General features: G+C 49.3%; 2 protein-coding genes and 2 pseudogenes across 2 annotated transcripts; all 4 read right to left on the bottom strand.

The window, feature by feature from the left end:
- Positions 1–2,188: 2,188 nt before the first annotated feature.
- Positions 2,189–8,749, bottom strand: LOC112894648 (annotated as a pseudogene).
- Positions 8,750–9,017: 268 nt separating this feature from the next.
- Positions 9,018–10,739, bottom strand: LOC112894647 (UDP-glycosyltransferase 91C1-like). Its single transcript, XM_025962416.1, has one exon. It carries the CDS (start codon positions 10,539–10,541, stop codon positions 9,081–9,083), a length of 1,461 nt encoding a protein of 486 aa, XP_025818201.1. The 5' UTR covers positions 10,542–10,739; the 3' UTR covers positions 9,018–9,080.
- A 1,199-nt stretch (positions 10,740–11,938) lies between these two features.
- Positions 11,939–17,213, bottom strand: LOC112894424 (annotated as a pseudogene).
- Positions 17,214–18,716: 1,503 nt separating this feature from the next.
- LOC112895000 (E3 ubiquitin-protein ligase PUB23-like) lies at positions 18,717–20,295 on the bottom strand. The gene has a single exon (XM_025962858.1). It carries the CDS (start codon positions 19,965–19,967, stop codon positions 18,744–18,746), a length of 1,224 nt encoding a protein of 407 aa, XP_025818643.1. The 5' UTR covers positions 19,968–20,295; the 3' UTR covers positions 18,717–18,743.
- Positions 20,296–21,637: the final 1,342 nt, after the last annotated feature.

Raw genomic sequence — 21,637 nt, 5'->3', positions numbered from 1 at the left:
GCAAGCCTCGCCGGCGGTTACATCACACTGCCGATGCCGTCGCCCTGAATGAAATCTGCAAAACTTAAGGCAGCTACTTCCCCGTACGTATCTTCATGTCCTCTCTTGACAATTTTACTTGAATGGAGAACAGTTAGCTAAGGTTGATGCACGAAGACGCATACATTCAGACCGACAAAGTATACCACACAAACAAAAAACCCACCCTAATGTAACAACACATATTGATCCATCGATAATTAAAACTTGGAGTGATTAAGTAATATAGGAAAACATCTGAAAAGCTAGTCTTGACTGGAAATGGAAAACAGATCCGCAACGGAAAAAACGTCCTCTTCGATCGAATCGCGCTCCTCATCCTCATCTCGTCGCGGGCAGTAGATCTCCTCTTCTCCTGATCTTGCTGAAACACCGTCGTCTCCACCCGATTTAGAGACCTGACCAACACAGACAGGGGATTATTTCGCATGCAAAACGAAAGCTTTCTTGAACCTGGACGTGGAAGGAAGTGGATTCTTGATCTGAAATAAGGTGGGACCGGCGGACAACGAGGTGTCGCTGGAAAAACTGAATTTGTTGGCGCTTGAAAACCGATGTAGAAACACACCCGAAATTTTGAAGGAGAATGCTGATGACGACATATGTGTAAGCTGATCGATCTTGCTATTCAACGTCTTGCATGCAACTGCTTGCTTCCAATCCGATATGCCACCTCAATCAGCATTGATCCCAAGGGCGACGGCTGCTCGGATCTAGCAAAGACACCAGCCGCATATTGCTATGCGATCCTCATGAGCCTTTCTCCGATCCGGCATGATCCGATTTAGGGGGTTCTGTAAATAGTTGGATCGCGATTATCCAAATTAGGAGGTTTTATGAAAATAGTTGGATCAATCTAAATCTAGGGTGGCTTTTGAAAATAGTTGGATCGCGAACTCCGGCGACTCCGAACCCGTCCGTGCGCGCCGATTCTAGCGGCGCCGCCGCCGCCGCGGCCATGGACTTCCACGTCTCGGAGCTCCAGGTCATGGCCAAGGCCTCCAGTCGCTCTATTCGGTGCACGGGATCGACGACATTGGTACTAATCTGTGCCTCTTGACGACGGGGAGCGGGGGAAATCGCGAAGGAGGCCGCGGTGGCCAACGCGATCAAAATCTACATCAATGGAATCACAACAGATGGTGTCTATGGCGCTCCGTGCCCGCATCCCCTAACCCTCGGTAGCGGCGGGGCGGCACGGTGCCGGCGACCAGATGGGCCGTGAGGGAGCTCCGGAACGCCGCAGTGGTCGCCGTCCTGCTCAGCCACACCCTCGTTGTTGAGTGCCCCCGTGCTCGACCACCACGCCTTCGTTCTTGGGAGCTCCTCCAAGTTCACGACTCGCTCCGCCCCGCCGTCTAGGATCCACGCCATGCCACTTCGGGAGCAGGGTAATGACTTGGCGCCTTTTACATTCAATTTGGCTGAGTTGGTTTGATTTAGCAGAAGTTGCTCGGCCTCACCTTTTGATTGTTGATTGCGTGTTGTGAAATTGAATCAAAATGATGATAGTTATTCGGGAGATAGCCAGAACCACAAATTAAAGTTATCCGTAAGATTTTTGTTTGGCCTTGGCTCATCGCTGGCACTGCCGCTAACATGGGCATTGACATTGATCCTCCAATCCTTCAGAAGAAGGAAAAAATCATCTTGTAGTCTGTTTTGGTGGCACCCGCAGATCACATTAACAATGGCCTTCTGTAGAATACGCCTTCCTTTTTGTTTGCCAATTCGCTTCGCTGTGCCAACTTGAAGTTTCCTTCTGGTGTCAGTAACCCTGTTAACCAATCCAGTCATTCTTATATACATCACATCTGAATGGGGATTTTCCAAGCCTTTGTGCACCAAAAGTATTTTGAGCCAGTCCAACATTAATCCAAAAGCAGGACTATACTGTTCCCAGTATCTATTCAAAACAAATATCCCTTTTTATATTCTTATTTTCGTCTAAACTAATGCTGCCACACAACTCCTTTAAATCTCCAAGGAATATGGTAAGCTGCTTATATTGAAAGCGAGGTATACTGCTCAACCGGCGTTGCCTGCCGGGTGCATCGATGCCAGCAGTTGAAGCCTTCGGGCAAGAGTTCTCCGTGATAAAGACAGCCGTGTGCTCAGTAGACAAAGTTCAGTGATGAAATGGCTCAGATTTAAATATAAGTGATTTCCTTGAATAACATGGTTTATGATGACAAAATTGGGCGACTTTCTGTCAACCAAGACCGGGCATCCTTAGCTTACATAAATAGCAGACCTTAGCTCGACCTAAATAGCAGGTGAATCAAAGCGAATCCAAAGGGTTGGCACTGAACCACAAGGTACACAAAATGGACTGACACCCGAGGAGCTGTACACAGGATTCCAACACAGCAGGCCAAACTCCAGAGCTTTCATCATCTGTTAGATTTCTTGAAGGATTTCGATCTTTTAGAATGAGCATGGTCTTCTACCTCATCGTCATCATCTCCCACCTTTCTCCGCTTCTTGTGGCCACCGGAATCCTTCATTTTCTACAAGGATACACAATGGCAATTCTGTGAACAAGTTGTCATATAAGTGAAGAGACATGACTGTACCACAACGGTAGGAGCCAGGTAGCCATCCTTTTGCACAGATTTGCTAAAAGAAAGAATGGCAGAAAAATCACACACAAACGATATTGGCGTTGAAGTAGGACATACCGTTAGAGCAATTCTCTTTGCATCAGATACGTGCTCTTTAAGTATCATGATTTCATCTGTGTCCACCTTACACTGGTCAATTTTCTTGCCTGCAAAACATAGACATTGAGAGCCAGGATTTGGAAAGACAAGACTTCAGGTTATGCATGCAAATCGTCCAAAAGAAAATGGGCAAGAAGGAAAACTGCTATTACCAAGTAGCTGCTCAATCAGCACAAACCATTGGGCTTCATATTGATTGACCAAAGATACAGCATATCCTGATCTCCTGGCACGTGCAGTCCTACCCACCCGATGAACATAATCCTACGAGGCACAGCAAAAGAATTAAGACCACAGCCGATCCAAATGTAAACATTGTAAGCTGTTCAATGACAATTCAAGTACTGCAACAAACAGATGAGACCTTAGAATTCATTGGAATATCATAATTGATGACCATATCGACTCCTTGAATGTCAAGACCACAACTTGCCACGTCAGTAAAAATAAGGATATTGCAATCTTTCGCTTTGAACCTGATAAAGAAAAATAAACAAAAAAATCATTCAAGAGCAAGGGAAGAAATAAACAAGGTGCTTCACCTCACAGAGGATTAGCCAACTGAATGAAATAATCATATAACTTTCTCGGTGTGACGTTTAAGTCAAAGAAAGAAAACCTGACTCATTTGGCCACTGATAGACATAGCTTTCAAACCAAAGATTCCTTAGCATGAGAGCAAGGAGCCTAGTAGATTCACAAGTGCGCACAAAGATCATGATCATGCTCTCTCTCGCCTCTCGATCAGAACATGAAGAAGATAACAATCCTAAAGTTCACATAACGAAAGGTAGATCAGAGACAAATGATGGAAAGAAGTACTGTGCTGTGATGATGAAAACAATATAGAGAAAAACTCCCAAATGGTGGAGCCTCTTGCATAATTGGTTTTCTTTAGGCTGCCAAGGGAAAGTGCTATAACTAGGCACAGAATGAATCAACAACCAATAATTCAAAAAGTAATGGTTTTAGACAAAGAGCTCAGATCAAATTGCAGATCACTACAATGCAAGTTGAGATACAGGTTTGTCTTATCAAAATAGTAGAATACAGGCTTAACCACGATAAATCCAAAATAAATTCTACATTGGAAATCTACGCCGAAAATAATACAACAATTGTCAAGACAGGAACAAAAAATAAGACACTACTTTGAAACACACAAAGATCACAAAGTGTCAGATTGCAAAATAAGTAATCATATTATTCACGATAGTCCATGATAAAAAAAAAATTGAGCCATCCGTCCTCCGCCCGCGCCGCCCTCCGCCCTCCGTCCTCCGCGCCAGCACCGGCAGGCCCGCACCGCCCTCCGCCCGCGGCTGAGCCGCGACGACCGACCCGCAACGCCCTCGTCGACCCGAGCGCGCAGCTGAGGTTGAAGAACGTACGCGCTGCTTCGTTGGGCTGCTGTGAACGGTTTTAAGAGGGGCAGGGGCATCTTTAATTTTTCGCATTGCGTTGTTATATTTTTGCATCTTTAATTTCTATGAAGATTCAATATCGATACAGCTTGACTACTCATTTGATTTTGATCTCGTTGTGCATTCAGTAAAGGAAATTTTAATACGTAGTCATTAATTTTGTATTAAATTCGCAGGTTTAATTGTTTTACGAGTCTAGTTAGTTCATGGTCGCCCAAGCGTTGGTAGCCATTGTGGAGGGGGATAGCGCCCTCACGGGAGTGTCAGCTCCAAGTGGTGTGGATCTCAGTGGCCCATCGGATGGAGCTTTTGTTCAGGGCGCTGTTGCGGCAACTCCGATCAAATCATCTTCCAATGTTATTGTAAGCACGCAATACACGAATCTCGCTTTTCATACCTCATGTCATTCGTTTAGTTGTAACATCTGTTTTCAACTTTTTTTAAACCTTGTAGGGTACATCATTTGTTCCGGATGTTGAGGAAAATTTGAGGCCAGCAGTGGGGATGATATTTGATAATCTTGCCGATGTGGAGAAGTTTTACAAGGACTATGCATATGATGCTGGTTTCTCAGTTCGTGTTGGGCAGCATAAGAAGAAGGATTCGGAGATAGTAGGCAAGTATTATTATTGTGCAAGAGAAGGATACCATGTACCGAAAGATGAAAAAGTTATTGATTCCTCGGAGAAAAAAGAGAAAGAGGACTCATAAAGTGAGTCAAAAAAGGTGTGGTTGTGACGCACATATTTATGTTAGTCTTGGAAAAGACAAAAAGTTTACAATTGCTAAGATGGTCGAGCAGCACACCCATGGTCTTGTATCACCCCCTCATCGGCATTTACTTAGATCAAACCGTCATGTTTCCGAGAGGGCAAAGAATACTTTATTCAATTGTCATAAAGCTAGCATTGGCACATCCTTTGCATATAGATTACTTCATGTTAGTGATGGGGGTTTTCAAAATGTTGGTTGCATACTAAGGGATCTTCAAAACTATTACCGTGACCTCAGGTCAAAAATCAAGGATGCAGATGCTCAGATGTTTGTGGCTCAACTTGAGCGAAAGAAAGAAGTGAATTCAGCTTTTTTTTATAAGTTCGAGGTGGATGAACAAGGAAGGCTAATGCGTGTTTTTTGGGCTGATGCTATAAGCAAAAAAAATTATAGTATTTTTGGTGATGCCGTTTCAGTTGATGCAACATATGCTACAAACCAGTATAACATGAAATTTGTGCCATTTACCGGATTCAACCATCACTTGCAGAGTGTTTTCTTAGGAGCTGCATTCATCTCTAATGAGAAGATTGAGTCATTTGTATGGTGCTTTAAGTCTTTTCTTGAAGCCATGGGTGGAGCAGCACCTCGTTTGATTGTAACTGATGAATGTGCAAGTATGAAAGCTGCTATTAGCGAGATTATGCCAGAAACAATTCATAGGCTCTGTATGTGGCATATCTTGGACAAGGTGCCTGAGAATGTCAGTCCATCTTTAAGGGAGGATCCAACTTTTTGGCCTAGACTGCATTCAGTTGTATGGGAGTCCGAAACTGTACAGGAATTCGAGTCGCAGTGGTTGGCTATGATTACTGAATTTGAGTTACTGGGTAACCAATGGTTCACCACTAGATTTCTCATCCGCGAATCATGGATTCCGGCATACTTTATGGATGTACCTCTTGCAGGGATCCTTAGGACTACATCACGATCAGAGAGTGCAAACCCATTTTTCAATCGTTTCATTCACCGAAAATTGTCCTTTGTTGAATTTTGGTTGAGGTTTGACACAGCTTTGGAGTGCCAGCGTCAAGAGGAGTTGAAATGTGACCACAAAAGCTTACATACTTCTCCTAAGCTGATGACACCATGGGTCATGGAGAAACAATGTAGCATCATATATACACATGAGATTTTTAATAAATTTCAACGACAAATAGTCCTTTCCAGAGATGTTTGTTTTATTCAAGGAATAGTTGAACATGGCGACATCAAGCAAGTGACCATTGGCAGCCAATCTGGAAAGGAGAGATTGGTGCATTTCAACAAGTCCAATATGATTGGTAGGTGCTCATGCAAATTGTTTGAGTCCCATGGCATCCCGTGCCGGCATATTATACAAGTTCTTAGAGCCGAGAAACAGCTTCAATTACCAGAGTATTATATTCTGAAAAGATTGGAGAAATGTTGTAAAAGGTTTGTCTTGTATATTCCGAAAAGATGGGGAAAACGTCTTGTGTTGGTCTCCAATTTTTCTTTTTTCTTTTGGCAGGGCTGTACACTTTGATGATGGAGGTAACCTACTGGAAGATGCACCTAATGATCCACAAGAGGTAGCAATGAGAAAGAAAATTTCAGATGCACGCAACAAGTTTGAAGATCTTATCCAGAAGGCCAAGCACTCAAATGAAGGAATAGATTTTATAAATTCCAGTTTATCGAATTTAGAAGCAACTCTCCTAACCATGATTCCTTCCGTTGCCACTTCTAAGCAAGATGAATTTGAGTCTTTTGTTGGTACAAAGATTCCTAATGAAGTTAACATACATCCACCTAATGATCTAAAGGCAAAGGGGAGATGCAAAAGAATCAAGAAAAGCAAGGAGATGAAGGCTGGTAAGACTACTCGCATGTGCAGCAGTTGCAAGCAAACAGGACATCATGATGCACGCAATTGTCCAAATAAATCACGGTAGTCATGCTATATTCTGGATGAGAGTCATATTTTGTGATGTAAAAGGAGTGATCCAAACATGTACTGCATTAGAGTCATATTTGAAACAAGTAATATTTGAACATTCCAAATATTTGCACTTTCAGTTTACAATTTGGCACCACCAATATTAAAGTTTCCAAACTGTTTACAAAATATTTACAACAAACTGAAACTACTCCTAAAGTGTTTACAAAAAACTGAGACAACTTCTGCACCAGTTTCGCTTCATTGAAACTACTCCAACACTTGTTTCGCTTCTTCCGGGATCAAATAAGCACTTGAATCAGCACCCAGCACTTGTTTCGCTTCATTGAAACCAGAGAGAACAAACTGAAACCGACTATCAGGTGTCGCTTGCTTGTGTTGGTTTGGTTCTTGGTTACTGACTTGTACAGGCAGTTCTGAAACAGATTTAAAACTATGTTAAAAATGGAACTTGATGTGCTATGAAGTAGACAATGATCACAACACCCTGTTAAAAATTATAGATTATATCATCACAGTTGCATGTCCATATAGAGAGAAATATTGTACGCAACTTACATGGGCCTAGCAATATTATGGGACAATGGGTAAACTGATTCCCTGTATGGACTTCTGAATTTACCTGCCTACATATGATTGCAGCCCTGCGAATCACCTTCCAATACAATTTTTTGGCACAGAAACAAGCTAATGATTTTTTGGCACAGGTAATACAAACTGCATAGGCCCCCATTTCAGTTCGAGCAACAATCAGTAGCAAGGCAGGCATGGTCAGTTTTCTTCAAAATAAGAAACAAATCAGAAATTATTTAGTGATTTTGCTATCTATCTATAAACTCGGGTAACGCACTTTGTTTTACTGATTGTAAAATGCAAAAACATTTGCTACGGTAGAACGGCGTAATGAAGTAGGAGTGCTGTGAATTTAAGTACTATAACAAGGAACCACGAGGGAAGGAGGCTGACCTGGAGATGGCCGGGTCGTCCACCAGCAACCCGCCGTAGTCCACCAGCCCTGGATCTCCTCCTCCACGAGGCCGTAGTCCATTAGCCACCCACCGCCCTGGATCTCCACCGACGAATCGGCCGGCCGGACTGAGTGGGAGGCACGCGGCGGCCATGAACCGGGCGGACCGGACAGCGCGAGGTCAGCATGCTCGACGATGGCAGACGGAGGGGCGGCGTGGTCCGGCGGCGGACGGAGGCGCGCCGCGGGTCGGCCGGCGGCAGACGGAGGCGCGCCGCGGGTCAGCCGCGGACGGAGGACGGACGGCGCCGCGGGTCGACGAGGACCCGCACGGACGGAGGGCGGCGGAGCGGATGGTGGCGCGGGAGGGCGTAGGGCGAAGGAGGCGGAGCGGACGGAGGGCGGCGGCCGGACGGTGGCGCGGGAGGGCGTAGGGCGCAGGAGGCGGAGCGGACGGAGCGCGGCGGCCGGACGGTGGCGCGGGAGGGCGTAGGGTGCAGGAGGGGGAGGAGATTGAGGGCGCAGGAGAGGGAGCTGAGTCGGAGGACTGCAAACGAAATAATATTTCGGAGGCGGGCGTGTTTTCGCAAATTTGCTTCGGAAAGTGACCGCAGCCATAGGATCAAGATCCGACGGTTCTCGTTGCTAGTTTCCACGGTTTGCACATTTTTTAGGTTTGCAGCGGATACGTTGCCAATAAACTGACCTTGTAATCAGCGGGAACAAAATAGAACTCTTGTTTAAGTGAATCTACTGTGGAATATTTCGAGGCCGCTTCAACCTGTTTCCAAGGAAAAACAGTTGTGATCATAAGTAAAGAGTACAAGGATGCCATCAATTCCTTGCTTATTAAATGCTTCTAAAGGCAAAGATAGAATATCACCTTAGCAGGATTCCTGAGACATGCCGTTGCAGTTTATTTACCTTAAGTTATTGGCAAAGAAACTTCATTTAGACAATGACACAATCATAGTGTTTTCGTTCTCATCAGGAAAGCAAGATTTATTGGCGTGTGATGACGAGCGCTTCAGAAATTATCAGACAAAAGACAGCCTACCTTCTCGTGGAAAACGAAAGATGCTTCCTTCTCCAGTACGGTATTTCCCGATTTCCACATAGTTTTTCTGTCTTTATTTGAAATAATGCACTGCTATATCACTCCTGATTACTTGAAATGGCACCATAGGCTTTCCTTTTTCCTTGCCCTTTTTCTGAACAAATGGTACACGACCTTACAGACCTGAAATGGAACTATCCCTGTTGCTGCTTGCTGTGCCGTACTCCGACAGGCACCTGAGAAATTCTCGAACGCACTGATCATTCATCTCATCATTTCCAAACACCTCGGAGAGTTCCTTAACCTTAGTCCCGAACTCCTCGCCTTCGTCCTCCACAATGACCCTCCTCAGAGCAGCCGCAATGTCTTTGGGCGCGAACAAGCCGTCGTCCTCGTCCCGCTCGACCTCGACGCCGATCTTCTTCTCCACGAGAAGCCTGGAGTTGAGGCCCTGATCGAACATCAGCGGCAGCAACACCAGCCTGACGCCACGCGCGAGGCCTTCGGTGATGGAGTTCCAGCCGGCGTGGGTCAGAAACCCTCCGACCGATCCATGGGCCAAGAGCCTGGCCTGTGGCACCCAGCCGCGGCAGACGAGTCCCCGGCTGTTGACCCGCTCCTCGAAGCCTTCCGGCAACCCAGCCGTGGCTTCTCCGGTTTCGTCATCGGCCAGCGGCCTGAACGCCCAGAGGAACGGCAGGCCGGAATCCTCCAAGCCGAGCGCGATGGTTTGGAGCTGCGCGCTTGTCAGCTTGGCCTCGCTGCCGAAGGCCGCGTACACAACGGAGCGCGGCGCCTGTCTATCCAGCCACTGCAACGTTCCCTCGTGGCCGGCGACCTCTTGTGTCGGTGGCGGAGGGAACAGCCCGACCGGGATCACCGGCTTCTGGTAGAGCTCGCCGAGCACCCGCAGCCACTCCGGCTCGAACTCGGCGCTGCTCCTGATGCCCACGAGCTGGCTCTCTCGGATGGACACGCCGAACCGGTAGCCCTCCGACACGCCGGAGTCGTCGGGCACCAAGCCTGGCTCGAATATCTCGCGCGCCTCGAAGCGGCGGTACGCGACGGTGGTCGTGAACGGCACGTAGCCGGGGACCACGGTGAGGTCCTCCAGCTTCGTCCTGGCGTGCTCGCCGCGCCCCATGAGCGCCTCCGGGGGCCCGTAGAAGCCGAGCGCTGCGGCGCCGAACAGGCTCAGGAACGCGCACGGCACGCCGTGGCGCGCCGCAGCCGCGGGCGCCCAGTACGCCGCGTAGTCGATGAGGACCCAGTCCGGCCTCCCCGGCCCCGGCGGCTCCTGCAGGATGCCTGAGAGCGTGTGGGAGAAGGCGTCGTCGTAGGCCACGCGCAGGTACGGGCGGAGGTCGTCGGACGGGAGGTCGATGCTCGCCTCGGCGCCCTCCGGCAGGCGCTCCACGCGCGGCAGGCGGACGTCGACCACGCGGACGAGGCCGGCGAGGTCCGGGGGGATGCGGATGAGCCGCCGCGTGTTTCTCGGCGTCGAGAGGAGGGTGACTCGGTGGCCCTGCCGCGCTATGCGCTTGGCCAGCTCCGTGAAGGGGAGGATGTGGCCGAAGGCCAGCCATGGCAGCATCAGAACGTGCATGCTGCCGCTGCCGCCGCCGGCGTCCGCCATCCGTGTCAGGATTTTGAGTTTGGCAATGAAGAGCAGAGATTTTTGACTCGAGGGAGGAGTGGTCAAATAGGCAAGCAGTGATCATATAAAAATATTCTAGCACCAATCGATCAATGTGGCTGGGTCATGGATTCCGCGGATCCAATTCATGTCACAGCTGACGAATAACACCACACGTGGATGGATGTACGTTGCAATTTGCAAATAAACAAACGAGGAGTACCACCTTTCAGCACCTGGCAGCTTTGCTGGCTGGCTAAGCTGGCAATGTCACTGCAATTTTTCTAAGAGAGGAAATAAAATTGCCTAGCATGCTCACGGCTGCAGGCCCATTTTATCCCGGCCGACATGATCCAGTAGTGTGGGGAGGGTGGCGGCTACGGTAGTGGAAGATTGGCGGCGGGGAAGGCTGGGACAGGAATGATTGGTGTTGACGGGGGCATTCAACGGGGGCTCTCAATCCGGGCTTTGCGCAAAAATACATAGGATAAGAAAAATACATAGTATCTCTTACAGCAAGAGCTCTAAATCAAGACACTTTTGAGTATATCTAGATGATTAAAAAATATTTTAAAAAGTGGAGCTAAATTTTTTTTATTGAGCAAAACAATGTTTGAGGTCTAAAATAAAACTATTTTCACTAAAAAACAGTATTTTTATATATGAAAAGAGCTATAGCTTTAATTGAAAACAAAATTATTCGAGTGCGAAAAAATGTTCCTTTTACCGGTTTACGTAACTCATATGTGTGTGTCAATACTTAGGATTACTTTTTGCGAAACATACTTAGGATTACTTAGCCGCTATTTTTGGACAGTAGGACTTTATATTGACCTCAATATTGTTAGATCGCAAAACGCATTAGCACTGGGCCCAATTTACTAATGGACCGGCCACGATCATCGGACCGCTCGAAAAGACACAATCTTGAGTTTGGTCATCTAATCTTGAACTTCCTTTCTGAAAAAAAACTAATATTGAACGGGGTGTGCGATCCAAATGCTCCACAGTGACAAGTTACATGTATTTCATAGGTTTGACTAACAATTAGCCGAATTGTATTTCCAGTATACAAAAGTCGTATTACTATAATCATATTTCAAATTGCTTTTAATATGGTGTATATTCTGTCTAAATATTTGGAAGAAAAATTAAAGACAAAAATTAAGACCGTTTCAGTAATGACCTTGTTCGTTATACTTGTTCATCGTGGTGATCTTTAGATGTAGTGAAATGAAGTAGTTAAAAAAATTGATACGATCGTTATGCCGGAATCATGTATTAATAGAGAAGTGAAGTAGTTAAAAGTTAGAACCATTTGTTTAGCATGTTCGAATATTCACGGCTATTTTTCCATTTAAATTTTGAATCATCTTCATTCAAATGAAAATGCACCATTGTGGCTATAGATTTTTGCCGATCATGTTGAATTTGCCGTAATGAACCTTCGAAAAGGTCCTATCAAAATTTTGCCATTATCAACCCTCAAATGGAACTACCCTTGTAGCAGTCTGCTGTATTCCGACAGGCACCTGAGGAAATCTCGCACGCACCGATTATTAACCTCATCATTTCCAAACACCACGGCGAGCTCTTTCACCTTATCCCCAAACACCTCGCCTTCGTCCTCCACCACGACCCTCCTCAAGGCAGCGGCAATGTCTTTGGGCGCGAAAGAGCCGTCCTCCTCGTCTCGCGCCACCTCGACGCCTACCTTCTTCTCCACCAGAAGCCTCGCGTTGAGGCCCTGATCGAACATCAGCGGTAGGAGCACCAGCCTGACGCCGCGGGCGAGACCTTCGGTGATGGAGCCCCAGCCGGCGTGGGTCAAGAACGCCCCGATCGATCCATGAGCCAAGAACCTGGCCTGAGGCACCCAACCGCGTGTCACGACCCAAAATTTAAAAGCACGAGATTAAAAAAATTAAGCAACATCATCATGAGCATCATCCAAGCATTATGGGGCATCATATGCACTTAATTACATAATGCTCATCCATTTTCTTGTGTGAATTATGTGCAAGTTGTGAAGTAAGTTTAAATTTTGCTATGTGACTGTGCCCCCAAATAATTTATTCAAATACTAGATTTCAAATGATGATTTTTAGATATTTTTGTGCAATTTTTGAATGCCTAACCCGAGCCATAAAATTCTTGGAAAAATCTGAAAACTGCAATGTTGTTTGATTTTTTGTGAGCAATCCATATTAGATTTTTATGATCTTGTTGTTGCATTGTGTTCTTGATGATTTAATATAGCTTCAGTAAAAATTTGGTGATTTTTGGATCCCGGGAAGTGCACGTTTTTGAATTTGCAAGTTGAACCGTTGCCTTTTCCTTTTTCCCTCCTTCCGGCCCCACCTGTCGGCCTCCTCTCTCTCCCGCGCGCGGGGGCCCGCGCGTCAGCCACCCCCTCCGCGCCGCCCGCGCCTCTGCGCCCGCCCGTTGGGCGCCCGCGCGGCGCGGCACGCCGGCGGCCGCTGGCTTGTCCAGCGTGGCCGCCGCCGCCCCCTCGTGTCCCGCGCGCCGCGCCCTTTCTCCTCCCCCGCGCCGCCGCTTCGTTTTCCTCTCCCCGTTCCCCATTCAAACCGCGCGTTTCCCCTTCCCCCGGCCAAACCCGAACGCCCCTTTTCCTCTCCCCTCCGCCACCCGCCGCCGCAATCCGCCGCCGGCGCTTCGCCTCCGCTCGATTGGCCGCGCCCGCACCACCCCCTCACCCTCCTCGCTCGGTTCCGGCCGCCCGCCGCCTTCCCCGTCGCCCGCAGCACCCTCCCCCGCGACCGCCTCCTTCCGCCGCCGCCGTGCTCCGTCGCGCCGCCGCCCGCCGCTCCGTTCCGCTCGCCCGTGCCGCGGGTGAGCCTCGCCGCCTTGCCGCGCGGCTGGCGCGCGCGTCGTCCCGCCCCCGTTCGCCCCCCCCCCCCCCCCCGCCGCTCCTCCGCTTGCCGGCCGCCGCCGCGTCGCGCCGCGCGCGCGCGTTCGCGCGCGGGCTGCGCCGTGGGCGCGCCCCGGCCGCGCCGTGGCGAGTCAAGGCCGCCCCCCTGGCCTTGACTTCGCCTGGGCCGCGCGCTGGCCGCCTGGGCCCGCCTGTCGGCGCCCAGGGGCGCTAGATCCGGGTGGATCTAGCGCTGGCCACCCCGTTTCGTTATCATTTCATGCGTAATATTGTTATTTGCGTAGAAATTGTTGTGGATCTCCAAAAATGGTGAAATTTGTTTTGTTTGAATCCTCTGTAACAGATCTGCTTAGATAAATTAAGTTCATGCATGTTAGAGTCCTGTATTTTAAGTTGTAATTTATTCTTGTTAAACCAAGTTAATCATTAATCTTATTTTGTGGAGCTCTAAAAATGTCAAACTAAAGTTTGTTATATTCCCTGTAAAGTGCTTTTTCTCATAGTGCTAGTTGTGTAATTGTTCCAGTACTGTTTGATAGGTTTTTAATGTGTTTTTAGTTTTGCTGCCTGCAATCTTATAAAATGAATATCTTTTGATAGAAAATTGATAAAATGGTAAAACCACTTCTGTTATCCTTGTTATCATGTCTTGTACCCCTGGTAATTTTATTAGGATTTTTGAAAATGTTTTGCATGGCTTGTAAAATTTATCTTGAGTTTAGCTGCTGAAAATTGTAAATATCATAAGTAATTCTACAAATATGTTTTTGATGCAAACTCAACTCTCGTGAGTTTATTTTGAGGTCCTCTGGGTGCAGAAATTAAATCATGTTTATTTCTTGCTATTTTGTTGCATGAGCAAGTTCGCCGTCGGGCTTAGAATTTAATTGAGTGATCGAGCTTCATGTACGTTGTTTGCGTGCCTCCTTGTGTTGAGTGTTATTTCATTTCCAATCCATATCATGCCATCTCATTTCATGTCATCGGCATCATTCTAATGCACACATCTCATTCATGCATTCTAGTGACCGAGACGCCGGAGGACGCACCCGTTGAGCCCACCGAGTTCGTTGAGACCGAGCCGGGAGCCGAGTGTGTGGTTGAGCAAGAAGAGAACCAAGGCAAGCAGCTAAGCATGATTCCTTGACCTATTTAACTTGCTTAAACTTAGTTATTTCACTTGGGTATCTATGCTTATGTTAATTATTTATCTATTGCATTGTTATCCCTATTTTCATGCAATACCCGCTCTTGATTTGTTTATCCATGCCCTTGGCACACGTAGTCACTTGCAACTCATTTAACTAAATGCTTAGTCGTGTCTAGGGTTGGAAGATATCTTGTAGGAAAAAAATTTGGAATAGGATCACTTGTTTCACCCACTTTGTGTTATCCTAAACGTGTTGTCCGGTGTCGGAATGTTGGGTCGGATCGTCTAGTTGGAAGTGTGGTTTTGGGTTCGGGCGGAAGGTAGGGCCTAGAGAAAGGAGTCTCGGAGGCTTAGTCCGCTCGAACCAATTAAGGACCGTCCGTGGATGACCTTGGAAATTGAGCACTTATCGTACTACCGCATATCCATTCATGGGGTGGATAAGCCGAATACCCTCTAGTTCTAATCGTTGATGCACGGTCCTAGATGCGTGGCCGTGGGGCTTTGTAGAGAGGCTTAGGGGTGTCCCCGGTGGACCTAGGTTACTCTCCGCGCAAGTTAGGCGTGATGTTCAACGGTTATAACTCGTCGGGAATGGTTGATGCGAGTACCCCCTCACCCAACGTGATCGGTTGGGCGAGTCGCATGGTCCTTGTGTCGTGTGGGTAAAGTTGTACACCCTTGCAAGGTTAATGAATCAATTCGAATTGCCGCGCTCTCGGTTATGAGCAAGCTCAAGTTTCGACGAATTCTTCGTAGTTGTATCGATCTTGGTCGCACGTGGTTTATGATGCTTATGTCACCTCTTATGGTTGGTCAATGTTTAACTAAAACTTTATGGTGGGTTGGGCAAGATAATTAAAATGCTAGAATGCTAGAATAGGTTTGGTTAGAAAGTTCATGCTTAGGCTAACAACTTAACCCTAAAACTTTCTTGTGAGCCCTCATTTGCATACTCCTTGTTTATTTATTCGCGTAAGTCTTGCGAGTACCTTTGTACTCATGTTGCTATATTTCTTAACTAAGTTGCAGGTGAGCCGGAATTTGTTTTTGGCCACTTCTACCCCGCCGATCCCGGTGCGGGCGAGGAGTAGGTCCTTGTGGTGTCGACGGCGTCCTTGAGCAAGACTCCGTCTCGTTGCGCGTTTTATTTTTCCGCTGCGTACTCGTCTTTTGGGAAATTATCTTGTCACACTAAACTTCATGATCTATGTCCCTTTTATTTTGAATTGTGAGCCCAAGGCTTGTAACTCGTGTTGAACCTTACTTTCAATTTGAACTTGCTGCTTAAAATTGCTCTTTGTGGTACAATGGCGAAATACTAGATTGTGAACGGTATGTGTATATGCATGATCTTGGGCATATGGTGGAGCACATACCGGGACTACCGGATTTAGCCTCATTTTGGGTGAACGTCGTGTTGGTCGTCGCGATTTAGATGTGGGTTGACACGTGGCACGCCGAAGCGCGAGCGCGTGTTAGCTCTCCTCTTAATTATAACGACCGGCGACTCGTCTAAAATGGTGTTAAATTGGGCGGTTCTCACACCGCGGCAGACGAGTCCACGGCCGTTGACCGGCTCTTCGAAGCCTTCCGGTAACCCAGCCGTGACTTCGTCGGCATCGACCGGCGGCCTGAATGCCCAGAGGAACGGCAAGCCGGAAGCCTCGAGGCCGAGCGCTATTGTCTGCAGCTGTGCGCTTGTCAGCTTAGCCTCGCTGCCGAAGGCCGCGTACACGACGGAGCCCGGCGCCTGCCTATCCAGCCATTGCAACGTTGCCTCGTGGCCGCCGACGTCTTGTGTGGGCGGCGAAGGGAACAGCCCGACCGGGATCACCGGCTTCTGGTAGAGGTCGCCGAGCACCTGCAGCCACTCCGGCTCGAACTCGGCGCTGCTCCTGATGCCCACGAGCTGGCTCCCTTGGATGCACTTGCCGAACCGGTAGGCTTCCGACACGCCGGAGCCGTCCGCGACAAAGGCCGGATTGAAAAACGGCGCGCCTCGAAGCCGCGGTACGCGACGGCGGTGGGGAACGGCACGTAGTCGGGGACCCCCCCCGAGGTGCTCTGGCTTCGTCCTGACGTACTTGCCGCGGCCCATGAGCGCGTCCGGGGGGCCGAAGACGCTGAGCGCCGCGATGCCGAACAGGCTCAGGCACGCGCACGGCACGCCGTGCCTCGCCGCGGCCGCGGGCGCCCAGTACGCGGCGTAGTCGATGAGGACCCAGTCCGGCCTCCCCGGTCCCGCGTCCTGCAGGATGTCCGAAAGCTCCTCGGCGAAGGCGGCGTCGTAGGCCCGGCGGAGGTACGGGCGGAGGTCGTCGGACGGTAGGTCGATGCTCGCCTCGGCGTCCTCCGGCAGGCGCTCCACGCGCGGCAGCTTTACGTCCACGACGCTGACAAGGTCGGCCAGGTCCGGAGGAATGCGGATGAGCCGTCGGGTGTTTCTCGGCGTCGAGAGCAGAGTGACGCGGTGGCCCTGACGAGCGATGCGCTTGGCGAGCTCGGTGAAGGGGAGGATGTGGCCGAAGGCCAGCCATGGCAGCATCAGAACGTGCATGCTCCCGCCGCTGGCGTCCATCCGTGAGGCTTTTGCAATGGAAGGCAGAGGTTTTTTTCAGGAGATTCGGGGAGATGGTTGCCCTGCTTTTATTGGTGTCTAGGCGTACAGTCGCATTCGTGCAGATATGAAGACTGAAGAGTTCAGTTTGAGGACGTCCTCACTCATCAGTGTGAACTCTCCTCATTTGCTGGCCAAGTAGGTCAGCAGTGAGCATATAGAAATAGAACCAAACAATCAGTCTCTGTCTGATTGTGTCATGGATGATGCGCATCCATTTCTCCACATGCTACTCACCACAGCACTACAGCAGGATGCAACACTGCACATAAGTACATAACTGAACCAATTGTGCCACATTATCTTTCAGCTTTGCTCGGCAGGCTATGATCTCGATCGGTCTCTCTGTTTCCTTTTTCAGCATAATTAGATATCTCTGTCATGTTCACTTCCACTCAGACTTCTGTTTGTATTTTTGAGATGAACCTTGTACTCATACTTGAGCGATTAGAAAACGAGGAAACTGCTAATTCACTTCATTTCTGTTCCATTTTTCTTTACCTCACTTAAACCCCATACTACTAAAACGGGCTTTTCTTTTCAACTTCTAAAACTAGTTGACTCCCCTCCCAAATGAAAATAAATTTTACTTATTTATGTGCTCTGCTTTATGTTATGATATCACAAGATTCTGTTGAGATTTAAATTTCCATCCCAGATTTAGAGCACCTTACATGCTTCACCCTGGAAATATGATGAACATTTCGAAATCAGTAACAGAAATATTGTAACATTGGGTGAAATGACATGCCCTTTTGTAGGAGTTTCAAGTCGAACAAAATAATTAAGACATGAGTAAAACAAATATTAGGTGTGAGATGTAAATTGGACTTTTCATCCAACAGAATCAATTGGGCTAGAAGGATGTGGGCCGGCTAATATGTAGGCACAAATAAGGTGGGCCAGTCAGCCTTCTTGTTAATCTCAGCTCCGACCAACTCTCTACTGGGCCAGGCTTGATATGAAAAAATAGCCCAAAATCACTCTACTCTCCGAGTTTGCACTGAAAGTTCGTTGCGGTAAAATTCACTCGATGCAATGAAATAATTCGAAGCCATCGCATATAGGTTATGCTCTGAGGGTAGCTATTAAGATCAGACCGGACAATGAACTCTCGCCGGACAACAAGAATCTACGTCCCACTCAACAATCGCTATGTTGGGAGTAGAGAAACCTACCTCGGCGCATATCTTGTTTGTGGATCATTTCCATGTGGATCGCACATGAAATGGTCAGGTATCAATGTATCATTTAGGTTCCCCGTTTTCCTTTTGCAGCCATCCTTTCTTGATTTATCTGTACCTGAATCTAAGTTCAGCGAATATGGGAAACATTTTCCATCTCAAGATCTTTGCACAAAATCAGAGTGCGCTGAATTGAACAAATAGCCAATTGGGCGATTACATCATCCTACACTAGCTCGGTAAAAAAAAAAAGAGCTCAGCTCAGATGCATTCATCTTCTGCAGGCACAATCTGATGCCTATCTTGGAACTAAGAAAAATAATGAATCAACAGGAAAACGTCCCTTCCCCAATCATCACGAAGGGTAGAGCCCCAAAAATTTTGGAGACAGGCAGGGCGAGGTCCTCCAGGTCCTGGCGTGCAGCTTGAGCACCTCGTGCGCCTTCTCCTTGGTCCTCAACCCGCACTGCTCCGACCGCAGCGCCGCGCACAGCTTGGCCACGACGTCGGACTGCGCCATCTCCTGCAGCACGGCGGGCGTCGCCGCGTGCCGCGCCACGGACCGCAGCACGCGCACCGCCCGCTCGCTGGCGACATCCGACACCCGCAGCACCTTCTTGCCCACCACGGCCAGGCCAGCCGCGTGCGCGACCAGCTCGGCGCGGCCCTCGGCGCACGTGCACAGCCGGTCCAGCGCCGCCAGCGCGAGCTCGCAGACGCGCCTCTCGGGGTCGTCGAGCAGGAGGTCCACGAGCGCCGGCACCGCGCCCGCGCCAACGATCTTGACACGGGTTCGGCCGTAGGGGCAGAGCGCGGCGAGCGCTTGCAGCGCAGCCTTAGTCGCCCGTGTTGAGATGCGGTCGCGGAGCACGCGGACCACCTCGGCGAGAAGCTCCGGGCTCAGCCCGATGACCCAGGCCGGCCAGGCCGCTTCCGAGAGGTACCTCACGAGCAGAACAGCGTTCGCGCGCGATTTCAGGTTGGAGGACCGGAGCACGGCCGTGAGTGCTTCCCCGAGGTTGCTGTACCTGGCCACGACGCTGGCCAGCTCCGGCTCCGGGATCCGGAGCGATGCGAGGACACCGACCGCCTCCTCGCGCGCCGTCGAGCACGCATCGCCACTGCTCACGACGCGAGACAACGCATCGAACACCCCATCCTGGGACTCGAGCACCGCGCGGTTGTCCTCGCACTCGGCCACCAGCTCCCGCAGCCTCTTGAGCGCCTCGACCTGCGCCGCGGCGGCGTCGGACAGGAGCGCGGCCACCTCGGCGCCGGACGCGGGCGCCCGCAGCGCCGCCACGTCCTCGTCGACCTCCGCCCCGGGGGAGAGCGACGCGAGCCAGGCGTGGATGAGGCGGCGCAGGGTGTGGTTGGGCGTGAGCGGCGGCTGCGGCGGGAGCGGCACGCGCGTGACGGGGCAGGTGCGGCCACCGGCCGGCGCGGGCGCGGCGAGCCAGCGTGAGATGGCGGCGCGGTCGTAGGAGATGCCGGTGGGCAGCGTGACGGGGTCGCGCATGAGCTGCAGCGAGATGGGGCAGAGGAAGTGGGACGGCACCTCGGCGGGCGCGCTCGCCATTGTCCAACGATCGGGGGTTTGAGTTTGACGAGCAGGTGTGAGGCGGAAGGAAGCTTTATAAGGTGCTGAGAACGTGGGCGGTGGTGGACCGCCGCTGCCGGCGAGCGCTTGCTTGGGAGATGACACTTGAATTGAAACTTCTACGGGGAGAGGGGGAGCTCCGGGAGGGAGGACGGTGAGCGCGGGCGGTTGTCGTCGGTTGGTTTAAAGGCGCGGTGCTCGGGATTCCGTCTCGTTCCGGTGGTGTTCACATGCGTCGCATCACATGCCCCCCCGCGCGGTCGGGTCAGAGACTCCGAGCCGTGGTGCTGCTATTAGTGTTTAGACCCTTTGGTCGTTGCAAATTAAGGTCTAGTCCTTTGCTCTTGTTGGCTCTTGTGCGTTTTGGTATGGTGACAAGGCTGACTTTGGTGAGCCACCCATAGCAACATAGTAGCATACAAGAGATTAGCTTTCTTCGGACTTTCTAGTTTGAAACATTAGCAGAGGTAGTGAACTCGTATTCTGACTTTTCTTTGTGCATGAGAAGTTTTGACTCGATGTTGTTGTCTAGCTAGTTCGATGAACAAGTCTACGGAGAAAATCACCGATGTTTAGATCATTGTACTTGTTTTAGAGGAATTGAAGCCAGAGGTTCAAGAAGAGCTTCCAACTTCCAAGTTGGTGCGGTGACACGTGGCATGTTCACATATGTTGTGTTATTTTTTTCCTTTTCTTTCATGCATGTCACCCGTTTGCGCAGATCATACTAATCTTGTTTTGAACAAGACTTTGTGTGCAACCATGATCATATGTTGCTTTTGGTTTTCCATTTTTTATTTTCTTTTTCAAAAATAATTATGCATCATGTTTTTTAGCAAATTAACACTCTTCAGCTATTGGTATCATCCCCACGAAAACTCCGGTTTTGCCCCCATTATGATTAGACGCTAGAGTCATTCCTTTGAATGGTAGTCGAGCAGTAGCTGTACAAAGTACAATCGCTGGTGCCATCTGTAGCGGTTAACTAGAGAGATCTGCTGACCCCGTTCCAATCTTCTTGCAAAGTCAGACATCCGTGGCGGTTCCTCCAAATAAACACAAGCCCAGGCGTCATTTCGCAAAGACGCCTTGTCATGGAGATGGATTATTGGACGAGAGTGTGAAGGCTCGACAAGTTGACCCGGACAACGTCGGGATTAACAAAACCGAGAAAGTCAGAGGCCTTGCAACCGGCGCTGGCCCTGCTCTGTTAACGCTTTGTTTATTCAGATCTCCGAGACACTGTCATGTTCCAGCTCTAGAGATGTGCGCGCCCTGCTGCCCGCCGCGCTTGGATCTGGTAGCCGGCGTGGTTGCGGTGTCCCTTCCTGACCGCCAGATTCTGAATTGTTTTACAATATCGCTCACCTGACCGATCTGAACATCTGATCTGTTTGTGCCTGCCATTGCTTGGTTTTTAAGCCACCAACCTCAGAATCTTTCGTTGGCTTTCCTACATCTAATTAAGGCTAGGATATGATCTATCTTATCGATGTGAAGTTGGAAGGTTTTCATTTGGATTTATGCTTTAATATACAATTCATTTACTTTTGGGATATATTCCTACAGGCTACAGCAAAATAGTACTAGTAGCAACAAGGCGTACCACTACTGTTAACAAAATTGTCTTTCTTTCGCCAGAGAGAAAA

Source organism: Panicum hallii, chromosome 5 (assembly GCF_002211085.1).
Source record: "Panicum hallii strain FIL2 chromosome 5, PHallii_v3.1, whole genome shotgun sequence".
Classification (NCBI taxonomy): Eukaryota; Viridiplantae; Streptophyta; class Magnoliopsida; order Poales; family Poaceae; genus Panicum; species Panicum hallii.
The sequence above is the reverse complement of the archived record's forward strand: the minus strand, read 5'-3'. Positions and strand labels throughout refer to the sequence as shown.